At 41.8% G+C, this 20,911-nt stretch overlaps 1 protein-coding gene and 1 pseudogene across 1 annotated transcript in view; one reads left to right on the top strand and one right to left on the bottom strand.

Annotated features, from left to right (window-relative positions):
• Positions 1-13,347, bottom strand: part of PIAS1 (protein inhibitor of activated STAT 1) — a 128,884-nt gene extending 115,537 nt beyond the window's left edge. Inside the window, exon 1 of the mRNA XM_036305782.1 lies at positions 13,262-13,347. Within this exon, the coding sequence (XP_036161675.1) occupies positions 13,262-13,285 (24 nt within the window). The 5' untranslated portion in view covers positions 13,286-13,347. The remainder of the gene's footprint in view (positions 1-13,261) is intronic.
• Positions 3,367-3,463, top strand: LOC118661338 (annotated as a pseudogene).
• Positions 13,348-20,911: the final 7,564 nt, after the last annotated feature.

Here is a 20,911-nt window from a genome sequence, read left to right as displayed (position 1 = left end):
CTCTAGTTTTGAGAAAATGTCTGCTGAGTTCCAAAGTCTGAATAACTACACTCTGTCAGTTTTGAGTTCTTTCAAGTAACAATGGTGCTTCAGAAAAATAAAACAGGGAATTCAGTTTGCAAATCAAAACAATTGCACAAATGCTTCTCCTCGAGACAACCATTGTTTTTCAGTATTTAATAGAAATGCTTTACTCATACTTTACATTTCATCATTAAGCACTGTATCAAAAAGACATGTATTCAAGGGTCAAGATTTAATGAAATTAACACTTTTATTGCTTCATGGAAGATATTCTACGTGATCCTGGATTTTTTTAACTGAGAGTGCATAGTGGTAAAGAACACAGTGACTACCAGTAAGTACAATTGGTGCCGCTGCCTTATTAACTCATGCTAATGTGCGAGGAGGCAGCTTTACCCCTCATTGCTTTTGCACCACCAGAACAAATGTCAATCTAGGGGATAATAACATCTTGGTATTATTATGAAAATTGTTTTTGAAAGATCCCTTAGGATAGTCTTGTGGATCAACAGGGGTCCACAAACCATATTTTGTTAACAGCTAGACTAGAGGAAAGAAATTCAGGAAACAGTAAGTCATAACTCAAAGGCTGATGACCTAGAGGAGGGGATAAGGGGTAACTACAAGAAAAACAGGAAAACAGAGTCCCTAGAATGAACTGTACAAGACCCTAGGGTTGGCAGGCAGATTTCAAAACCAAGGTTTCCTCAGGAGGCGCCACAGTACAGCTCTCACAACAGTCCTGTAAATAGCCCAGCCTTGTCCACATAGTGGCCCCAGGTGGCCGGCAGGCAACCTGTTCCTACAACCAGTCTATAAAGAGAATTAAAGAAAAAAAATATATGAGATTTTGGTTATCTTAAGCAATGATGTACTCAGCATATTTGACTCTGGAGCAGATCCTTTTTTTTTTTTTAACTGTTTTAGATTTACAGACATTGAGAGTTCCCACATACTCCACCCAATTTCCCCAAATAACATTTTACATTAACATGAACCAATATTGATACGTTATTATTAAAGTCTACTTTATTCATATTTACTTTTTTATTTTAGTTTTTTCTGTTCTAAGATCCCATCCAAGATGTCACATTGCATTTAGTTGTCATGTCTCCTTAGGTTCCTCTAAGCTGTGGCAGTTCTGATTATTTTAACACTTATATGACAATTCTCCTCAATAATAATAAGTAAATAAAACAAAGTCAATGGCCAGGAAAAAAAAGGCAATAAGAACTTTCTTTTATTGAGCTTCATATATATAGTCATGTCAAGTAAAAATGGTATTCCATTAAAAAAGCAGCTAGTTCAGCCCAGCTGGCATGGCTCAGTGGTTGAGTATCAACCTATGAACCAGAAGGTTACAGTTCCATTCCCGGTCACAGCACATGCTAGGTTGCAGGCTCCATCCCCATCATGCAGGAGGCAGCCAATCAATGATTCTCTCTCATCAATGATGTTTCTCTCTCTCTCTCCCTTCCTCTCTGAAATCAGTAACTTTTTTTTTTAAGCAGCTAGTTCAGCATGCAACTCCTACAATTGCACAGCTTCTTTTCCTTGAGTTAACCATAAGATTTGGTATTTAGTAAAAGTGTTTTACAAGTACTTTCCATTTCATCACAAAAAATATTTTCTAAAGTGTAATCAAGTATTAAGACATAATAAAATTAGTGTTATTGGTTCATTAAGAAATTAAAATGTAACTGGCATTTACATTTTAATTCCAAGTGCAAGGTGATATACTAAACTTGTACAGTTTAGTGCCACTGCCTTAATTCCTGCTAAGACACCAGCAATTTTACCCACTGTTGAGTTTGCAAATGTCAATATAGTAAATAATGTTTTATTATATTAGGAAAATAGTTTTGACCTAAAGGACTCCCAGAAAGAGTCTGGAGAACCACCAGGGGACTAGAAAATAGACTTTGAGAACCACTGTAATAGCTGATACATTACTTGTATGGTTAAAAAAAGATATTTGCCTGACCAGCGTGGCTCAATAACTGAGCACCGACCCATGAACCAGGAGGTCACAGTTCTATTCCCTGCACAGGTTATGGGTTCGATCTCCCTCCCTCTCTGAAATCAATAAAAAAATATATATTTTTTAAAAGGTAATGTTTTAATAAATAGTCCCTCAAACAAAAGTGTTTAAATAAATACACACATATACTTGGAGAGACACTCAAACATATAATGAATGATAGTATAATAAATACATCTCAAGTAAGTAACAAATAATTACCAAGTACCTATCATAAGCTAGGCCCTGAGCTGGGTGCCTTCTACATTTGCTTTCATGGGTAACTTACAGAAGCCCATAGACCAGAATAATTATTTTTAAAATGAAAAAATTATTCATCCTGAAATCTTCCAGATTTTTTTTAAAAATTAGGCCTACATGACTATAAAAAAAAGTCTTAAAATTCACCAAAGCACAAGATAGTATGTTAAATTCTATTTTAAGCACTATGCCATGAAGCTAAAACAGGCATGCTCACACTGAGAAACCCAAATACAAAATGAACTTATTTGGCTGTGTCCTGCCAGAACCCCATGAAGAGCCTACATTCCATCTCTCCTCAAACCAAACAACCCTTACCTGTAACAGTTTTCATTCCTATTTTTAAATGAAACTCCAGTATTAAGAGTATAGAGATTACATTAAATGCAGCAACTATTTTTTTAATTGGTATAACAAACCATCAAAACAAGTTAAGGATTTTTAGACATACATTGATAAGTTCAAGAAGTAAACGTTTATAAACATACACATGTAATATTTACACTGTTGTAAAGAGTAAGACCAGTGCTCTCTAGCTCGGCCATATGGCTCAATGGTTGAGCATCAGCCCATGAACCAAGAGGTCACCCGTTCAATTCCTGGTCAGGGCACATGCCTGGATTGCAGGCTCGATACCCAATAGGGCAGTGATTCTCAACCTTCCTAATGCCGCAACCCTTTAATACAGTTCCTCATGTTGTGGTGACCCCCAACCATAAACTTATTTTCATTGCTACTTCATAACTGTAATTTTGCTACTGTTATGAATCGTAATGTAAACATCTGATATGCAGGATGTATTTTCATTGCTACAAATTGAACATAATTAAAGCATAATGATTAATCACAAAAACAATACATAGTTATACATGTGTTTTCCAATGGTCTTAGGCGACTCCTGTGAAAGGGTCGTTCAACCCCAAAGGGGTCGTGACCCACAGGTTGAGAACCGCTGCAACAGGGGGTGTGCAGGAGGCAGCCGATTGATGTTTCTCTCTATCCCTCTCCTTTCCCTTCTCTAAAAAATCAGTAAAAACATATTTGAAAAGAAAAAGACCAGTGCTCTCTTCGACAGCACATAAAATTGGAATGGTACAAAGATTAGCATGGCCCCTGCACAAGGATGACACACAAATTCGTGAAGCGTTCCATATATTCTTCATTCACTACCAATAATAAATATACTTTTGATTTTAAAAAAAGGAATAAGACATCTCATTTGGGAGATGTCATGGAAAGATCTTCAGTATGTTAGTAAGTGAAAAAAAGCTATATATAGTATGATCCCATTTATGTTTTCAGAAAATGTTTATGTTCAAGTACACTCATTTAATAAAAACTGAGTTCCTTCTATGCACTTAGTTTGTCATGAATCTAGACATATACACACACAGTAAGTTATAAATATTATACAAATATACATAATTAAATGCCAACAAAGAAAAATGAATAGCTCAGACACAAAAGACTATATATTACACTAGGGGCTCAGTGCACAAATTTGTGCATCTTAAAAGGAACTGTGGGCCGTGAGGCTGTAGTGGGCACAGGGGCGGGTCTCAGCCTATTCTCCACATCCCCGCCCGGCCCCTACCGCCATGGCCCCCAGTCCCCTCTGCTGGCAGCCCTGCTCTCGCCGCAACTGCTCCCACATGCCGACAGCGCCAGCCCCGCTCACACCCTCTGAAAGCGCAGAGCGATTGAGGCCAGCGCCAGCAGCAGATGCGAGCAGGGCCAGCGCAGTCAGCGGGTGCGAGCAGCTGCTGCTGCCCCGATCACCCCTCAAGAGCAGGGGGAGGTGTAGAAGCCCTCAGGGGCAATCAAGGCCGACAGCGGCTGCTCACAACCACTGATGGCACCAGCAATCAGGACCGGCACCAGGTGCCAGCAGTGGGTGCAAGCGGCAGCGCTGGCAGTGGTGTGAGCGGCGGCTCTGGCACTGGCAGTGGGTGTGAGCAGGGCTGGCACCAGCAGCAGGTGCAAGCTCCGGGCGGGACCATGGCATGGGGGAGTAAAGAATTTTCAGTAACCACAAGAGGCTCGCCCCAATGACAGCGACCGGTGCCCTGCCTTGATCTGGTGCCCCCACTCAACTGCTCCACCATCCCGCCGCAGCCAACGCCCGCCATGCTCCACACATGCCCTCTGATGGTCAGCACACGTCAAAGCAACTGGTTGTTCGGTTGTTCCACCATTTGGTCTATTTGCATATTAGCCTTTTATTATATAGGAGGATGATTCCATTTATATAAGAACTTTCTGAATTAGGTAAATACAGAGACAGAATGTAATAGCTGTCTGAAGGGGAGCTGAGTTGTGGGAAATAGAAGTGATAGCTGAAGGGTGTCACTTCTGCACAACCCCTGTTGCAGCGGTTCTCAACCTGTGGGTCGCGACCCCTTTGGGGTTGAACGACCCTTTCACAAATGATTTATTTGGAGGTTAAAAATATTCTAAAATTGATTGTGATGATGTTGCACAACTTGTAAATATATTAAAACCCATGGGGGGGGGGGGAGATCAACCAAAGGACTTGTACACATGCATATAAGCATAACCAATGGACGCAAACACCAGGGAGGTGAGGGCATGAGCGGGGTTGGGGGGAGAGGGTTGAGGGGGCAATGGGGAGATAAGCACACATATGTAATACCTTAATCAATAAAGAAAGAAAAAAAAGTGATGCAACAAAAAAAAAAGTCAATCAAAAGGGTCACATCCACTTAAAGTTACCCTCAAATAAACCCAGGAGCCTATAAAAACAAAACAAAAAAACCATTTGGCCCTAGCCAGTTTGACTCAGTAGACAGAGGAGTGTCAGCCTGTGGACCAAAAGATCCTAAATTCGACTGCAGTCAAGGTAACGTACCTCAGTTGCAAGCTCCTCTCGGGCTTGGGCCCTGGTCAGGGCACATGCAGAAGGCAACCAATCGTGTTTCTCTCAATCAATATCTCTCTGTCTTTCCCTCTCTCTAAAAATCAATGGAAAGATATCCTCAGGTAAGGATTGAAAAAAAACAAAACCCCACACTATTTGCCCAGTGAGTGTGGCTCAGTGATTGGGCATCGACCTATGAACCAGGTCACAGTCTGATTCAGGATTGCGGGCTCGATCCCCAGGAGGGGGCATGCAGGAGGCACCCGATCAACGATTCTTTCTCATCACTGATGTTTCTCTCTCTCTCTCTCTCTCTCTCTCTCTCTCTCTCTCTCTCTCTCTCATCCTTACTCTCTGAAATCAATAAAAATATATTTTAAAAAAATTAACGCCATTTACTGCTATATCACTACAATGAGAAATAATATATTCATTTATTATTTATATAAGGTAAAGATATATAAATAAATCTAAAATAGTCTTTCACAAAGTATTGTGGATTTAATGTTATGCAAGTTTATCTAAGAAGCAGCCATTAAAAAAGCGTGAAGATATATAACCCTATCTCAGAACATTTACAATTTAGACTGACAAAGGAACATGTGCACTAGCCCTCTCACTAACAAAAATCTTGAATATAATTTGTTCATTTGACAAATACATCTTAAGCACCTACTGTGTCCACAGGGAACGGGGTAACTGATGGGTGAGAATGGAACAGTATAGAAAACAGAATATTGTTCAACAAAAAGAAGCAAACTAACATCTCTGGCTTTAAGTTAAGGACTTTGCTATACAGTGGGGGAGACAAAACATACAAAGTAGACTAGGGTCAGACTATAGAAAATCTTTAATACCAAAATGAGAGCTAAGACTTTAATCCTGTTTTTGATGGAAAGCCACTGGAGTGACAGGATGAAAGGACTGTTTTGGGAAAATTAACCTGGCAAGGGGGGAATTGAAAGTGGAGAATAGCAGGAAGGGTAAGAAAGAGATGAAGTTTTTAAAAATAAGAACATTTGAAAAAAAAAATAACATTTGTTAACAGTCCCGTATTAGTGATATTTCATATTTTCTAATTAATGTTCAGAGTGTTTTTTTGTTTGTTTGCTTGATCTAAGGTTAAGAAGGAAAAAAGGTGGTTTCTTAATTTTGATGAATTTTAGAAGTGCATGGCAAAGAATGAAGTTTAGCAGAAAATTCTAAGGGGAGAAGGGTTTTGGGGAGCTATCTTTTCATGTGATATCATTGAAACCAAGAGTAGAGGGAAATTGCCGAAACCGGTTTGGCTCAGTGGATAGAGCGTCGGCCTGCGGACTGAAGGGTCCCAGGTTCGATTCCGGTTGCGGGCACATCCCCAGTAGGAGGTGTGCAGGAGGCAGCTGATCGATGTTTCTCTCTCATCGATGTTTCTGACTCTCTATCTCTTTCCCTTCCTCTCTGTAAAAAAAATCAATAAAATATATTTAAAAAAAAAAAAAAAGAGTAGAGGGAAATAAAAAACAATGGGAATTCCATAATTTTTAACATGGAAAGGGAAGTACAGTAACATTTTGTAGCAAGAGTAGCAAAAAGTGCATGGCAATTAGTCCTACTATAAAATTAACTAGAGGCACAGTGCACAAAATTTGTACACAGGAGGGGGGTTCCCTCAGCCGGCCTACACCCTCTCGCTATCCAGGACCACTGGCTCTTAACACATTGTTTGCGGGTAGTTTTTTTGTTTTTTTTTTAAATATATTTTTATTGATTTTTTACAGAGAGGAAGGGAGAGAGATAGTCAGAAACATGGATGAGAGAGAAACATCGATCAGCCGCCTCCTGCACATCCCCCACCAGGGATGTGCCCGCAACCCAGGTACATGCCCTTGACCGGAATCGAACCCAGGATCCTTCAGTCCGTAGGCCGATGCTCTATCCACTGAGCCAAACCGGTTTCGGCAGCGGGTAGTTTTTATCGCGCGCTAACAGATGGCGTGGGCCATTTTTTGCTAATTTTTTGCGCAAATGGCAACGTTCAGTAAAATTACGATAACTTTAGTTTACGTATTTCTACGTTACCCGCATTCTACCGCTAGTCTATAAAAAACGTATTAATACGTGTCCCGCGCTCTACTACACTGGTAGAACGTATAAATACGTAAAACATATAAACACGTTTCCTGCATACAATGTGTTAACTGCTCGCCTGCCTGCCTGCCTGATCGCCCCTAACCATTCTGCCTGCCTGATTAGCCCCTAACCGCCTTGGCTTCATCAGGAAGGCCATCCAGAATGACGTCTGAAAGGTTGTTCAGCTGCCCGGTCTAATTAGCATATTACTCTATTATTATAGACTAAAGGCCCAATGCATGAAATTCGTGCAAGGGGATCGGCACAGCCCTGGCTTTGTCTGGAAGTTCATTCAGCTGTCTGGTCTAATTAGCATATTACGCTTTTATTATTATTATAGACAGTAAAGGAAAACTAAGCACTTTTACATTTATCACCTATCTTTTAAAAATTCTAATGATAAAATTTGTAACATAAATTTAGGTTTAGGTGGGGACCAAATTTGACATCAAATTTAGAGTATGTTTAATTTCACACCCTTAATTTCACCAACTATTCCTTCTACAGTGCTGTATTTTTCAGATGTTACACAAATAATCTTAATTCACATATACATTTATTAATTGATTTAACCCACAAAGGTTCCTTCTTAAAACAGAAAAATGTTTTCATTGTCTATATAACCTTTCTCCAAAGTAGGTACCTCCTAGAAATAATGGTACCTACCAATCTAATACTATAGCAACACTTCTCTGAGATTAAAAATGTGAGTAAGGCAAATTCTCATTTCCACTTTCTCTAGATTAATGTTCAGCAATGCTTTTTTAAATGCCACTTAAAAACAGATGAGCATCTAAAAACAAGGCACAAAATCTTGCAATATTTGATGATTGAGATATAATTTCCCAAAATCAAACATACTTGAAATAAGTTATACATACTATTTCATAATCCATTTCATACTTTATTGAATGTTCTGATTCAGAAGAAATGTGTGCTTACATTTTATAAAATATCGGCCATCATTTAATAACCTTATCTAACAGATTTATAGGAACAAAAATAAAGGTATAGACAATGAACAAGAAATTACTTATTTTACTCCCACTTCATCTACTCAAAATACCATCGGCACTGCTCCCTAAAGCGCCAAAAGGTCTGTCATATTAATATACTGAGTTAGAATAAAACATTTGCAAACTTTTATGTCAGGCTATTTGTCAAGACACTGTTTAAAATAGCAAGAAAGTGAAAATAATTTAATTGTCCAAAGATAAGAGACTACCTGAATAAAAGAGAAAGATAGGCATGAAAACAGCAGATTACAAAACAAAAGTAGCGTGTTATTTTTTGTGATGAATATACAAATACATATGCTCAGAGAGAAAAAAATAACTGGATAACCCAGATGTTGACCATGATATTTCTAAGTGCTGGAATTACAGATGTTGTTTATTTTCCTGCCTACTTTTTTCACTATTCCCTGAAATATTCCCAAGCAAAACGGTATTTCTAAGAATTAATATTTATGATTCCAACTAACAAACTCCAAAATCTTCCTTGCAAAAAAATCCCCCAAATTACATCCCAAAATACCCTAGGGGCAAAGAGCAATAGGGAAAAGTATCAGCCACAACATAACTAGAATTCTTAGTAAGCAAGGCACCAGGCCTAATACGGCACATCTAAGGCAGTCTACACTACAACGTTTTGAAATCACAAGACCTTTCAAGTTCCTGCCACTTTTATTTGTATGACCTTGGGCTAGTCACTTACCCTTTCTGGGCTCACTTTATTGATGAGAGAGAGATATTACCTGCCTTTCCTACCTCAAAGAACTGTTGGAAAGATCAAATGAGATAATGTGATACATTATGACCTGCAAAGCACTACATAAGATTGTTTAAACATACATTAAAAAAACCACAAGGTGCTTAATGCCAGAGCAGAATACGTCAGAAAACACTACAACCAATTATATGAAGTAATGAACCAGGGGTTTTGTTTGTTTCTAAAGGCCACATCTCAAAAAAAAAAAAAAAAAAAGCTACATCTCATCATAAACACCAGTTTTTCAGGAACTTGAATATTTCTTCCCAGTTCCCACCGTACGATCATGAGCCATTTTGGTTTTTTATCCCTAGCTACCAGCAGAAAAGGGTACGGATTACACTGAACTCAAAAGCCTCAGCAAGAACCATGGAGCAGCATGTTGATGGGAGTTCACTAGGAGAAACCCAAGGTTAATCAGCTATGGACTCACCACTAAACACTAAGCAATCAACAGGGATTACAAGAGACTCTCTGAAGAGAAATACAATACAATCACCCAGGAGGAAACGGTGGAAGAAAAGGCAGTATTTCAAAACAATTATATTAAATACTTAAAAACTAAAGTGTTCTATAAATTGTTCTTAAGTAATGTTCATAAAAATGGTGACCTAAAACAAAAGCCATCTAAATGTGGCTCTTGACAAAAGCAAGTTATGGAAATTCAAATCAAATCCATGAATAAATTGTCAGATTTACTTGCTCCTATCTGAAATAAAAGCAGGCAAATTACACCACAAAATATCAAAATTAAGTGGCTATCTCTTGAAAATGAAGAGGCAAAATATGACAACAGAATTTACTGTCAAGCTTATACTTTTTAAAATATGGTTTTAAAAGTATGGTTTGTCTTCCCATTGAATTCCACCATTTACTCCACTAAAATGATAATGAATTTCTTCCTTACCACTGTTCCTCCTGTGAGCTAAAATGGCAATATAACCTGACATGAATTTTCATGCAAAAAAACATTTGTAATTTTTTTTTAATATATTTTATTGATTTTTTACAGAGAGGAAGGGAGAAGGATAGAGAGTTAGAAACATCAATGAGAGAGAAACATCGACCAGCTGCCTCCTGCACACCTCCTACTGGGGATGTGCCCGAAACCAAGGTACATGCCCTTGACCAGAATCGAACCTGGGACCTTTCAGTCCGCAGGCTGACGCTCTATCCACTGAGCCAAACCTGTTAGGGCCATTTGTAATTTGTTTAAAAGTACTTTAAGAAGGGATATATGAAGCTGTCAGATTAACTTCCAGTATCAGCTAGCCATCTCACCCTCCTGCTTTTATGTTCTTAAAGATAATAAAATGCTCACTCTCTACATTCTCACAAATGTCATTTATGGGTATTCCCCTTAAACCTTTCACAAATGTGCATAGAGAACTCTTTTTGATATGTAGGATTCACAATCCAATTTTTATTGGCAGTATCTGTAAGTGTTGCAGCTTGCACGGAATCTATAGGGGATACAGACCTATCCATTTTTAACATCTGATCTTTGCAGATTTGTTATAAATCTAAAAGGACTCACAAAAATGGGCCATGAAGAAAATAATTATCAAATACAAATCCACAGCAAAATGAAATGTGGGCTATAAGTTAAGATTAAAAAGTCACTGCATTTACTCAAAGCTTCACAGATGGAAATCCATTGGAAGTACTGTATTTTCACATAAAACTTTGAAAAATCTGGGTTTTCCTTAATTCTTACTCTGACTTTTCCAACCTTATTAGAAGTAAATACTGTTTACCTCCAAAAATCAGAAAATACAATTTCCAAAAGGAGTATCACTGCACAAAACATTATATAAATAAATGCATTCTAAAATAACTATGATAGACATTCCTAAGATCATCTCCCCCCCCCCCCAAGAATAACAGCAATATAACCACAATCACGTATTAAGAAGATTAATACAGCGATCACAGCTAAGCATTAATCACAGCTCCTGAAAGTATTGGGCACACAGTGACAGACGAGTATGTCAAAACAGTTACTACTTGAAAAAATAGTACAAGAGGACCATAAAAGTAGAAAACAACTCCTCTGAAAGAACTCAACGAGATTTTGGAGAGAGCAAGAAAATGAGACCAATTTTAGAAAAATGTCCCCCCTCCCCCAAGTGTTTTTGCGTTTATCTGATACAGGCTCGTTTCTGCAAAGAGAAACTTCACCTAACAAGACTCACACTAGGGATCTGATCCATCTATCCCCAAAGGCACTTTCTTAAAATGAGAAAGAACAAAGGCGGAAACCTCCCAGCATGTGCTTTCCATACCAGTTTCCTTGGACAGCATCAAGAGTGACAATATAGCAGCACAAGCTTTTCAGCTTCCCTCTCTGGTCCGTTCAACAGAACTGATTAGCTGCATTCAAAAGGGCTGCTAACAAATTAAGTACTAGAAAGCAAAGATCACACCGTGACTATATTTTGAGAGTAAAACGATAGAAAACATGAACTAAAGTTTTGTACTCTTTAGCTCAAGAGTTAATTACCTCCAAATATTCAAATTCCCGAGGCATTTTCATTTTCAGCCATAGTTTTAAACTGGGAAAAAACGAAACTAACCCTTATAAATCTGCTGTCTCTTAATTTGTAATTAGAAGTATATTTAAAAAGAATGACACCCAAAGACAGTGCCTGGATATACACATTTTGGAATGTTAACATCGCACAATTATTGGGGGAAAACGATCTTTCCATCTTTCAGCGAAGCTTTCTGCAGAAACACTCTCCAGAGGCTAACCCAGTAGTAGTATCTGGCTGCTCTGGAAGTTGTCGTTTCATGATAACGCAGAAAAAAAAAAAAAATCTTCATGCCCTCTATTACTTATAAAGAGAGGAGCCCCTCCAAGATTTACAACTGCATATGCCAGTCTCCGCTGATAGAGATGTCAGGGCTCTGGGTCAGGCTAGGACCAGCGGCTCGGTCCACAGAGAGGGCAATGTCGCCTTCAGAGCCTCGAAATAACACGCGTTTTAGTTAAAAACTGCTCGCCACGAAACCCCGATTACTCAAGCGGAGCCCCGTTTGTCACCCTCTAATCCTCAGGGTCCCATCCCCCTCCCCCAGCTGCCGGTGCCGTGGTCTATCTGCTCGGGCAAAGAAGCCATCATCAGGTACCGGAGACGGGGGTGGGAGAAAAAGCGGGGGGGCGGGGGGCCCCCTTTCATCCCACTGCGCGAGGCGGGAGAGTCATCGGTGCAGTTGAGGGGAACGGAGGAACGTTCTATTTATTGGGGGTGGAGCAGGGATACGAGGAGAATGTCGTTCAGATCAACATGGCCAGCGAGATGTCCCTACAAACAAAAGGCAACAGGGGGATCTAAACACGAACCGTCCACCTCCGTCAGCCAGAGCATCGCCATCATGGTGTGTGCAGCCCCCCCCCCCCCCCCCGGCTCCTCTCGCCCTCCACACCGGCCGGAGGAAGAGGAGAGAGAGGTGCTTCCCACCGCCGCTGCCAAACAGGCGGTTTCTCCCCCCGGCGGCCCCGAATCAGAGTAACGTCCCGCCCGGCAGGCTCCCCCGTGGCCCCGCAGGCGAACCCCGACGCCGACGGGCTGTACGAAACTTTATGGAGCTGCTCCCCGCACCCCGGCCCCGGCCCCAGACCGCGCCGCCGGGAGCGGGGCGCCGGCAGCCTCCTGACAGGCGGGCGGCCGGGGAGAGCGAGCGGGGCGGGGGCGGCCGGGGCCTCGGAGGGGCGGGGCGGCCGGAGCCAAGTTCCCGGGGGTCTGAGAGCGCCTGACAGGAGCCCGGCCGGCGGAGGAGGAAGAGGAAGCGGCCGCGGGGAGCGCTTCCAATCCCCCTGCGCGGACACCCTGCCCCGGCCCCCGCACCCCCGGGAGGGCGGGGAGGCGGGCCGGACCGGGAGACGACCCAGCCTGGGGGTGGCCGCAGCCCGCACCTCCGACTCCCGGTCTCTTCCCCCGCCACCCCCGCCAGGGGCGCCCACAACAATAACACGCCGGCGACGACCCGTCAGCGCCCCCGAGGCACCCGGGCCCGCGGCCCGCCGCTGCCGGGCCCCCTCCGCGGGGGCCGGCCCGCCTCTCCTCCCCCCAACTCCAGGCCCGGGTGGAGGCTGGTCCCAGCGGCCCCCCAGGGCCAGACCCAGCCCCCCCGACAGCCGCGGCGCCGTCCCCGCAGCCGAATATTAGAAGTGAATTCGAGCTGCGCTTTACCTTTAGTTCCGCACTGTCCGCCATCTTGCGTCTGTCAGCGCAAGCGCACTGAACCTCGCCGGGGCCGCGGCGGCACCCGCCCTCCCGGCCCGCCTGGCCCCGCCCCGGCCCGGCCCGCTCGCCCCGCCGCCCCCGCCCACCCGCGGCCCCGCCCGCTCCCGGAGGTCGCAGCCCCGCCCTGAGCACGCACAGCTGCCGAACGGCCACGTACCATTTAAATAATGGCGCCAAGCGGGGAGGTTTGACAGTTACTCCCCCTCCGGCCTCCCCGCCCCCCACCGCCTCCAGACCGACCACCGCTAACCGCTGCTGGTCTGAGCCCGGCCCTCCGAGGCCTGCGGTCCCTCGGCAAAGCTTCCATAGCTACCGCCCCGGGGAACAGCCATGCCCTCCTCCCCCATCAGCACCTGCTACCTGCCAGGGTACCCTGGGCGTAAAAATAACAATCCCGTCCTTTAGAGCTGTGGTTCTCAACCTTCCTAATGCCGCCACCCTTTAATACAGTTCCTCATGTTGTGGTGACCCCCAATTTCATTGTTACAGATTGAACATAATTAAAGCATAGTGATTAATCACAAAAACAATATGTAATTATATATGTGTTTTCCGATGGTCTTGGGCGACCCCTGTGAAAGGGTCATTCGACCCCCAAAGGGGTCGCGACCCACAGGTTGCGAACCGCTGGTTTAGAGGTCACTTAATGAAACATTTCCAGGCGTATTAGCTCAGATCCTCGTGACAACCCAGGGAGGCAGGCGGAGAAGAGGTTGCAGTTCCCATGGTGTATGCGTCTGTATTCAGAAATGAAGCTCAGAGAGGAAAAGGGTCAAGCCCAGTGGTTCCCAAGGTGCGGGGCAGCCCCACGGGGGTGGGAGGGATTTGATTTTAAGGGGAGCTATTCGAGAATGAGTTAACAGTGAATTTTTTGTATTTTTTTTAACAATTTCTTAGTGATTTCTTCCTCAGTATTTCAACTATCCTTTCGTCCTTTTTTTTTTTCTCTTTATGGATGCCATATGTCTTTGGAAGCATGTTTAGACCAAGTTAATGACCTTTTAGGCTGCCTCCACGTGAATAAGCATTCACTTTTTGAGTAATAAGAATTATGTGTCGGGGGAGAGAGGGTGAAGGGGCATCAGGATTTTAGTGATGCTCAGGGGAGGCATGGCCAAAAAAAGGTTGGGAACCACTGGTCTAGCCCAAACAAGCACTTAAGAGGGATGGAGGGGTTAAGACACAATTCTGAAGACATTCATTAACTACTACCTTGTTTTATCAAGAATCACTTATCTGTGCCGGCCCCATTTCTAAGGGTTCTGTGTACATTGGGAGATTACAACAAAGTCCCTGCCCAACTGTAGGTTTCTAACGGGGAGCAGGCGAGAACCAATAAAGATACTACAACTGGTGATCTGTCCCAGAAAAGAGCACATGGTTCAGTGAGAGAAAAAGGGGCGACATGTATTTCATACCGTTTAGTGGAGGGCTTTCTCCACTAAATTAACATTTAAGTAGATGATAAAAGAATTATTTCACACCTTTTCCTCTTCTAAATGCCCCTATACCTCCTCCCCAGCCCCTACTTTTTGCTTCTTAACTTTGCCTCAGACCTCATGCAAAAAAAAAAAAAAAGCAAAACAAGACTCTCTTCTCGCCATCAAAACAACTCATATACCATAGAAATTTGAGGTTACTATGAACTGCCTGTTTCTCTGCTATTTTCACTGTATAAATTCTCGAAAGGTTTTCCAAGCTCCCTCTACAGTGCTTGTTCCCACTTCCTCACTTCACCTTCACTCCTGGGCCTACGCTGATCCAGTTTTGACTTCCCTCATCAAGATCACCTTGTGGAGGTTACTGAGGATCTCCATGTTTCCAAAGCCAATTGCCAGTTCTCAATTCTTATCTAACTGACCTCTCAGCAGAACTACAAACAAGTAACAAGCTTCCTTTTAAAACGCGTTCCCCCCTGAACTTCCCTCAACGTCTCACTGTTGGGATTTTCCTATTCCCTCACTGGGTCTGTTATAGAATAGTAAGAAGTTAGGGAAATTCCAGGACAAGTGAGATAGGGAAACTGAGACAGATGGTTTAAACAGCAATGTGCAGCCACCTGGTAAATCCTGTGTCTTCCCTTAACCAAGGGCACAAGAATAAATGGTTTGCACTTACCTCCAACCAGAGAGTAATAGCTTAAATCACCCTACTCAGGCAGGCAGGTAACAGAAATCCAATTAAGTGCCATTTGCCAACCACACCCCAGGACAGACAAATTAAGAAAATAAATCTCATTATGGTACATCAGCATAAAGCTAATCCTAACCCTAATCCTAACCCCCTCCCTACCCATGCACATATCCCCTAACCTTTAAGGGACCCCATGAGACTGGCAACCAGGGGAGCAATGGGCAGTGGCAGCTTGTCCTGGGCTAAGCCCCTGAACCTGCCTTCAAGGCCCCACGTTCCCCCTTTTCTCTGACCTCCCAGTAAGCCAACACAGCCCAGCCGAGGCTCTCCTGCTGCTGCTTCTATGTCCTTCCTAGTTTCACTGCCCTGAGTATGTTTTTGCTACAGCCAATAAATTCTGGCTTGCTTTTCTACACCATGTCTCTTGATGGAAATCTTGCCCTCAAGAAGACAAGAACTGAGGTCTCCTCTGTGTCCTGGTAGCACCTCAACTGGCCCGCTCCTCACTTTGAGTGTCTCTTCAATAAATCCCACTTTGCTTTACTTTCATTTTCATTGACCTTAAAATTTTTTCTGCATCCATGAGAATCACGATCCCAGCCAGCAACCCGAATCGGTAACAGGTCTTCTTTTCAAAATCCCTGATTTCTCTCCTTTGACTCAGCCTTTAAATGTTGCTGTGTTCCAAGGCTCAGTCCTCACTTTCTTCTTTTCTCTGTTTTACTCTCAGGTGATGTCATCCAAACTCCTTGACATTAAGTCTCTAAACTGCTGATTTTCACATTTCTGTCCAGCATAGACATCTCCACCATAACCCAGGTTCACAAACGCAATTAGCTGCTTAATATCTCTACTTTATGACTCACCGTCATCTCAAACTCAAGTCAGAGAGCCTTGAGCCCGGCCAGTGTGGCTCAGTGGTGGAGCATTGACCTGAATCAGGAGATCATGGTTCCATTCCCGGTCAGGGCACATGCTCGGTTTCGGGCTCCATCCCCAGTGGGGACCTGCAGGAGGCAGCCAATCAATGGGTTCTCTCTCATCATTGATGTTTCTATCCCTCTCTCCCTCTCCTTTTCTCTCTGCAATCAATAAAAATATCTTTAAAAAGAGAGAGAAACAGCCTTGATTTTACCCCCATCCTGCTCCTTTCCCAGTATTCTCAGTGGATGGCACCATCATCCATCCAGTTGTTCAAATAAAAAATCTGGAAATCACCCTTGGTTCCTTTCTTTCATTCACCTCTCACATTCAATCCATCAGCCAGTCCAGCTGAGTCTGCCTCTAAAACATACACCAAGCCTGCCCCAGTTCACTGGATCTCCACAACCATCAGGCTACTCAACTGACAGAACCACAGACTTCTGTGGCCTTAGGCACTTTTGTCTTCTAGACTCTAGAACAGGGGTGGGCAAACTTTTTGACTCGAGGGCCACAATGGGTTCTTAAACTGGACCGGAGGGCCGGAACAAAAGCATGGATGGAGTGTTTGTGTGAGCTAATATAAATTCAAAGTAAACATCATTACATAAAAGGGTACGGTCTTCTTTTTTTTTTTAGTTTTATTCATTTCAAAAGGGCCGGATCCGGCCCGCGGGCCGTAGTTTGCCCAGGGCTGCTCTAGAATCTAGAGACTGTGGTATAACAAAAAAATGATCTACTTTGTCACTGGTCCCCAGCACAGAGCTCCTAACACCCTTGGAATTTCCTAATAGGATTGTCTTTTGTTATTCATAGTGAGTCCCTTTCCAACACACCTGAGTATAATGCTAATGAGGTTGATTCAGGGTGGGGCTCCTAGGTCCTTCCTGATGGGAGCTGTCGCTGGAAAGACCAAAGGTGATTAGAGGGCGGTTAGTGAATATATGTCTCTCTCTCTCTCTCTCTCTCTCTCTCTCTCTCTCTCTCTCTTTTTCCTTCCTCCCCCCCTCCCTCCCTTTCACTCTCTCCAGCAGTCAATGGAGGAAATATCCTCAGGTGAGGATTTAAAAAAAAAAAAGACATGTCAGAATGGGTTTTTTTGTTATGTTTTGTTTTTAATTGATTTGAGAGAAACACTGACTTGTTGTTCCACTTACTTATGCATTCATTCATATATGATTCATATTCTTGTATGTGCCCTGACTGGGATCAAACGTGCTACCTTGGTGTATCCAGTTGGCACTAACCAACTGAGCTATCTAGCCAGGGCCTGTCAAAATGGATTAGAAAACCCTGATCCATTTGTAACCTATATACTGATAGATCCTCCCTTCCCCCAACTGGTGGGCGGGGTATGACGTAACCTGCAGCCCAGAATGCCTGAGTGACTAACCATGTACTTTATATGGACTATACATTGGACCACCAATCCACACCTGTCAAATACCCTAAGCCCTTGTCCTATATGGACAATACAGTAAGCCACCAATCATATACAAGAGACACTCTTTAGGTAAGAAGACACAAAGAGATTGAGAGTAAAAAGGAGGGGCCTGGCGGGTGTGGTTCAGTGGTTGAGCATCGACCTATGAACCAGGAGGTTAAGGTTAGATTCCTGGTCAGGGCACATGCCGGGTTGCAGGCTTGATCCCCAGTGTGGGGGTGTGCAGGATTCTCTCTCATCATTGATGCATCTCTCTCTCTCTCTCTCCCTTCCTCTATGAAATCAATAAAAATATATTACACCAAACAAAAGTAAAAGAGGAAGGAATATATTCCATATAAATAGCAACCAAAAGAGAACTGGGTTGGTTATATCATTATCAGACAAAAAAGATTTTAAAACAAAAAGGATAATAAGAGACAAAAAGGGACATCATATATTGATAAAAAGTTTTAAAAATCCATTCTGCAACCTCTGTCATTTAATTTGAGAGTTCAGTTCATTTACATTTATGTTGATAAAAGGTTTAAGCTATGAGGAAGATATAACATACACAAACATATATGTGCCTAATGACAGAGCCCCAAAATATATGGAGCAAGTACACATGAAACATTTTCCAGGACAGATTATATGTTAGGCCACAAAACAAGTCTTAATAAATTCAAAAATATTGAAATCATTCAAGATAACTTTTTCAACCACAAAGGAATGAAACTAGAAATCAATAACAGAAAGAAGAGTGGAAAATGCACAAATATGTGGAAATTAAATAATACATTCATAAACAGCCAACAGATCACAGAAGAAATCACAAGAGAAATTAGAAAATACCTTGTGACAGCATAAACAAAACACAGCATACCAAACTTAGATTACAATGAAAGCAATGCTCACAGGACATTCATCATTGTAAAAAAGAAGAAAAATTTCAAGTCAATAATCTAATTGTATACCTTAAGGAATCAGAAAAAGAAGAGCAAACTAAACCCAAGGATGGCTGAAGGAAGGAAATAATAAAGGTTAGAGTGGAGGTAAATGAAAGAGAGAGTAGAAAAACAACAAAACCAAAAGGAGAGAAGACTCAAATTACCAAAATCAGAAATGAAAGAGTGCACGTTACCATCAAATTCACAAAAATAAAAAAGAATTATAAGAGAATAATATTAAAAACTGTACTCTAACAAATTGTGTAACCTAGATGAAATGGACAAATTCCTATAAACACAATAATCTACCAAACTGACTCATGGATATAGAAAATCTGAATAGACCTGTAACAAGTAGGGAGGTTGAATCAGTAAAAAAAAAAATCCTCTTGACAAAGAAATCCCAGGACCAGATGACTTCACTGGTGACTTGTAGCAAACCTTTAAAGAAGAATTAACAACAATCCTTATCAAACTCCTCCAAAAAATATCTCCTAACTCATTCTATAAGATGGACACTAGCCTGATACTGAAGCCAGACAAAAATAGTCAAGAAAAGAAAACTACAGACCAGTATAATATCCCTTATGAATCCCTTGGTTAAATTTATTCCTAAGAAATTTATTCTTTTTTATACTACTGCAAATGAAATTATTTTCTTTTCAAAATGTTAACTGCTAGTGTATAAAAATACAACTAATTTGGGGGGTATTGATTTTGTATTTCACATCTTTGCTGAATTTGTTTAACTCTTAAGCAGGGTTGGGAAATGTCCGGCCCGCAGGCCATATAAGGCTCATGAAATCATTTGGTCTGGCCCTGCCAAGGTGTTAGGGGTAAGTTAATTAAATGTTTGACCAAATATAGTAGCCTAATTTTTAAGTTGATAATTTTGTATGGCCCTCGAATGATGTTATAGATATCCAGAAAAAAAGTTTCCCTACCCCTCCAGTCTTAAGTAGAAGCGTTTGTATTATGTAATTTACCATAACAGAAGTAAACAGAGGGAAATTTATAGCTACATATGCCTATATCAGAAAATTAAAAGGTTGAAAATTAGTTATGTAAGTTTTCATCTCAGAAAGATTAGGAGGATAGCAAATCCAACTCAAGCTAGCAGTAAGCAAATAATGAAAATGAGAGCAAAAATAAAATTTGAAACAAATAAAAATAGAGAATATCAATAAAGCCAAAAGTTGGCTTTTTGAAAATTTTAATAAAATTGGTTACCTCATAATAAGACTGATATCAAGAAAAAGAGAAATTGTCATTCTCATGAATAAACAAAGGATCACCTTAGATCAGTGTCGACAAACTCATTAGTCAACAGAGCCAAATATCAACAGTACAACGATTGAAATTTCTTTTTTTTTTTTTTAGCCCAAGCCACCACTTTATTATTTTTTTTAAAATATATTTTATTGATTTTTTACAGAGAGGAAGGGAGAGGAATAGAGAGTTAGAAACATCGATGAGAGAGAAACATCGATCAGCTGCCTCCTGCACACCCACCACTGGGGATGTGCCCGCAACCAAGGTACATGCCCTTGACCGGAATCGAACCCGGGACCCTTCAGTCCGCAGGCCGACGCTCTATCCACTGAGCCAAACCGGTGCTGGCTAAGCCACCACTTTATTTATTTATTTATTTATTTATTTATTTATTTATTTATTTATTTTTTTTAGTAAATCTTTATTGTTCAGTAAATCTTTATTGTTTAGTAAATCTTTATTACATTTGTTCCTCTTTTTTTCCCCCCATAGCTCCCCTCCACCCAGTTCCCACCCTACCCTCTGCCCTTACCCCCACACTGTCCTCATCCCTAGGTGCACAATTTTTTTCCAGTCTCTTCCCGCATCTCCCACACCCCTTTCCCCACCAAGAATAGTGAGTCCATTCCCTTTCTATGTCCCTGATTCTGTTATAATCACCAGTTCATTCTGTTCATCAGATTATTTATTCACTTGATTCTTATATTCACTTGTTGATAGATGCATATTTGTTGTTCATAATTAGTATCTTTACCTTTTTCTTCTTCTTCCTCTTCTTAAAGGATACCTTTCAGCATTTCATATAATCCTGGTTTGGTGGTGATGAACTCCTGTAGCTTTTCCTTATCTGTGAAGCTCTTTATCTGACCTTCAATTCTGAATGATAGCTTTGCTGGA

Source organism: Myotis myotis, unplaced genomic scaffold (assembly GCF_014108235.1).
Source record: "Myotis myotis isolate mMyoMyo1 unplaced genomic scaffold, mMyoMyo1.p scaffold_m19_p_1, whole genome shotgun sequence".
Taxonomy (NCBI): domain Eukaryota; kingdom Metazoa; phylum Chordata; class Mammalia; order Chiroptera; family Vespertilionidae; genus Myotis; species Myotis myotis.
The sequence above is the reverse complement of the archived record's forward strand: the minus strand, read 5'-3'. Positions and strand labels throughout refer to the sequence as shown.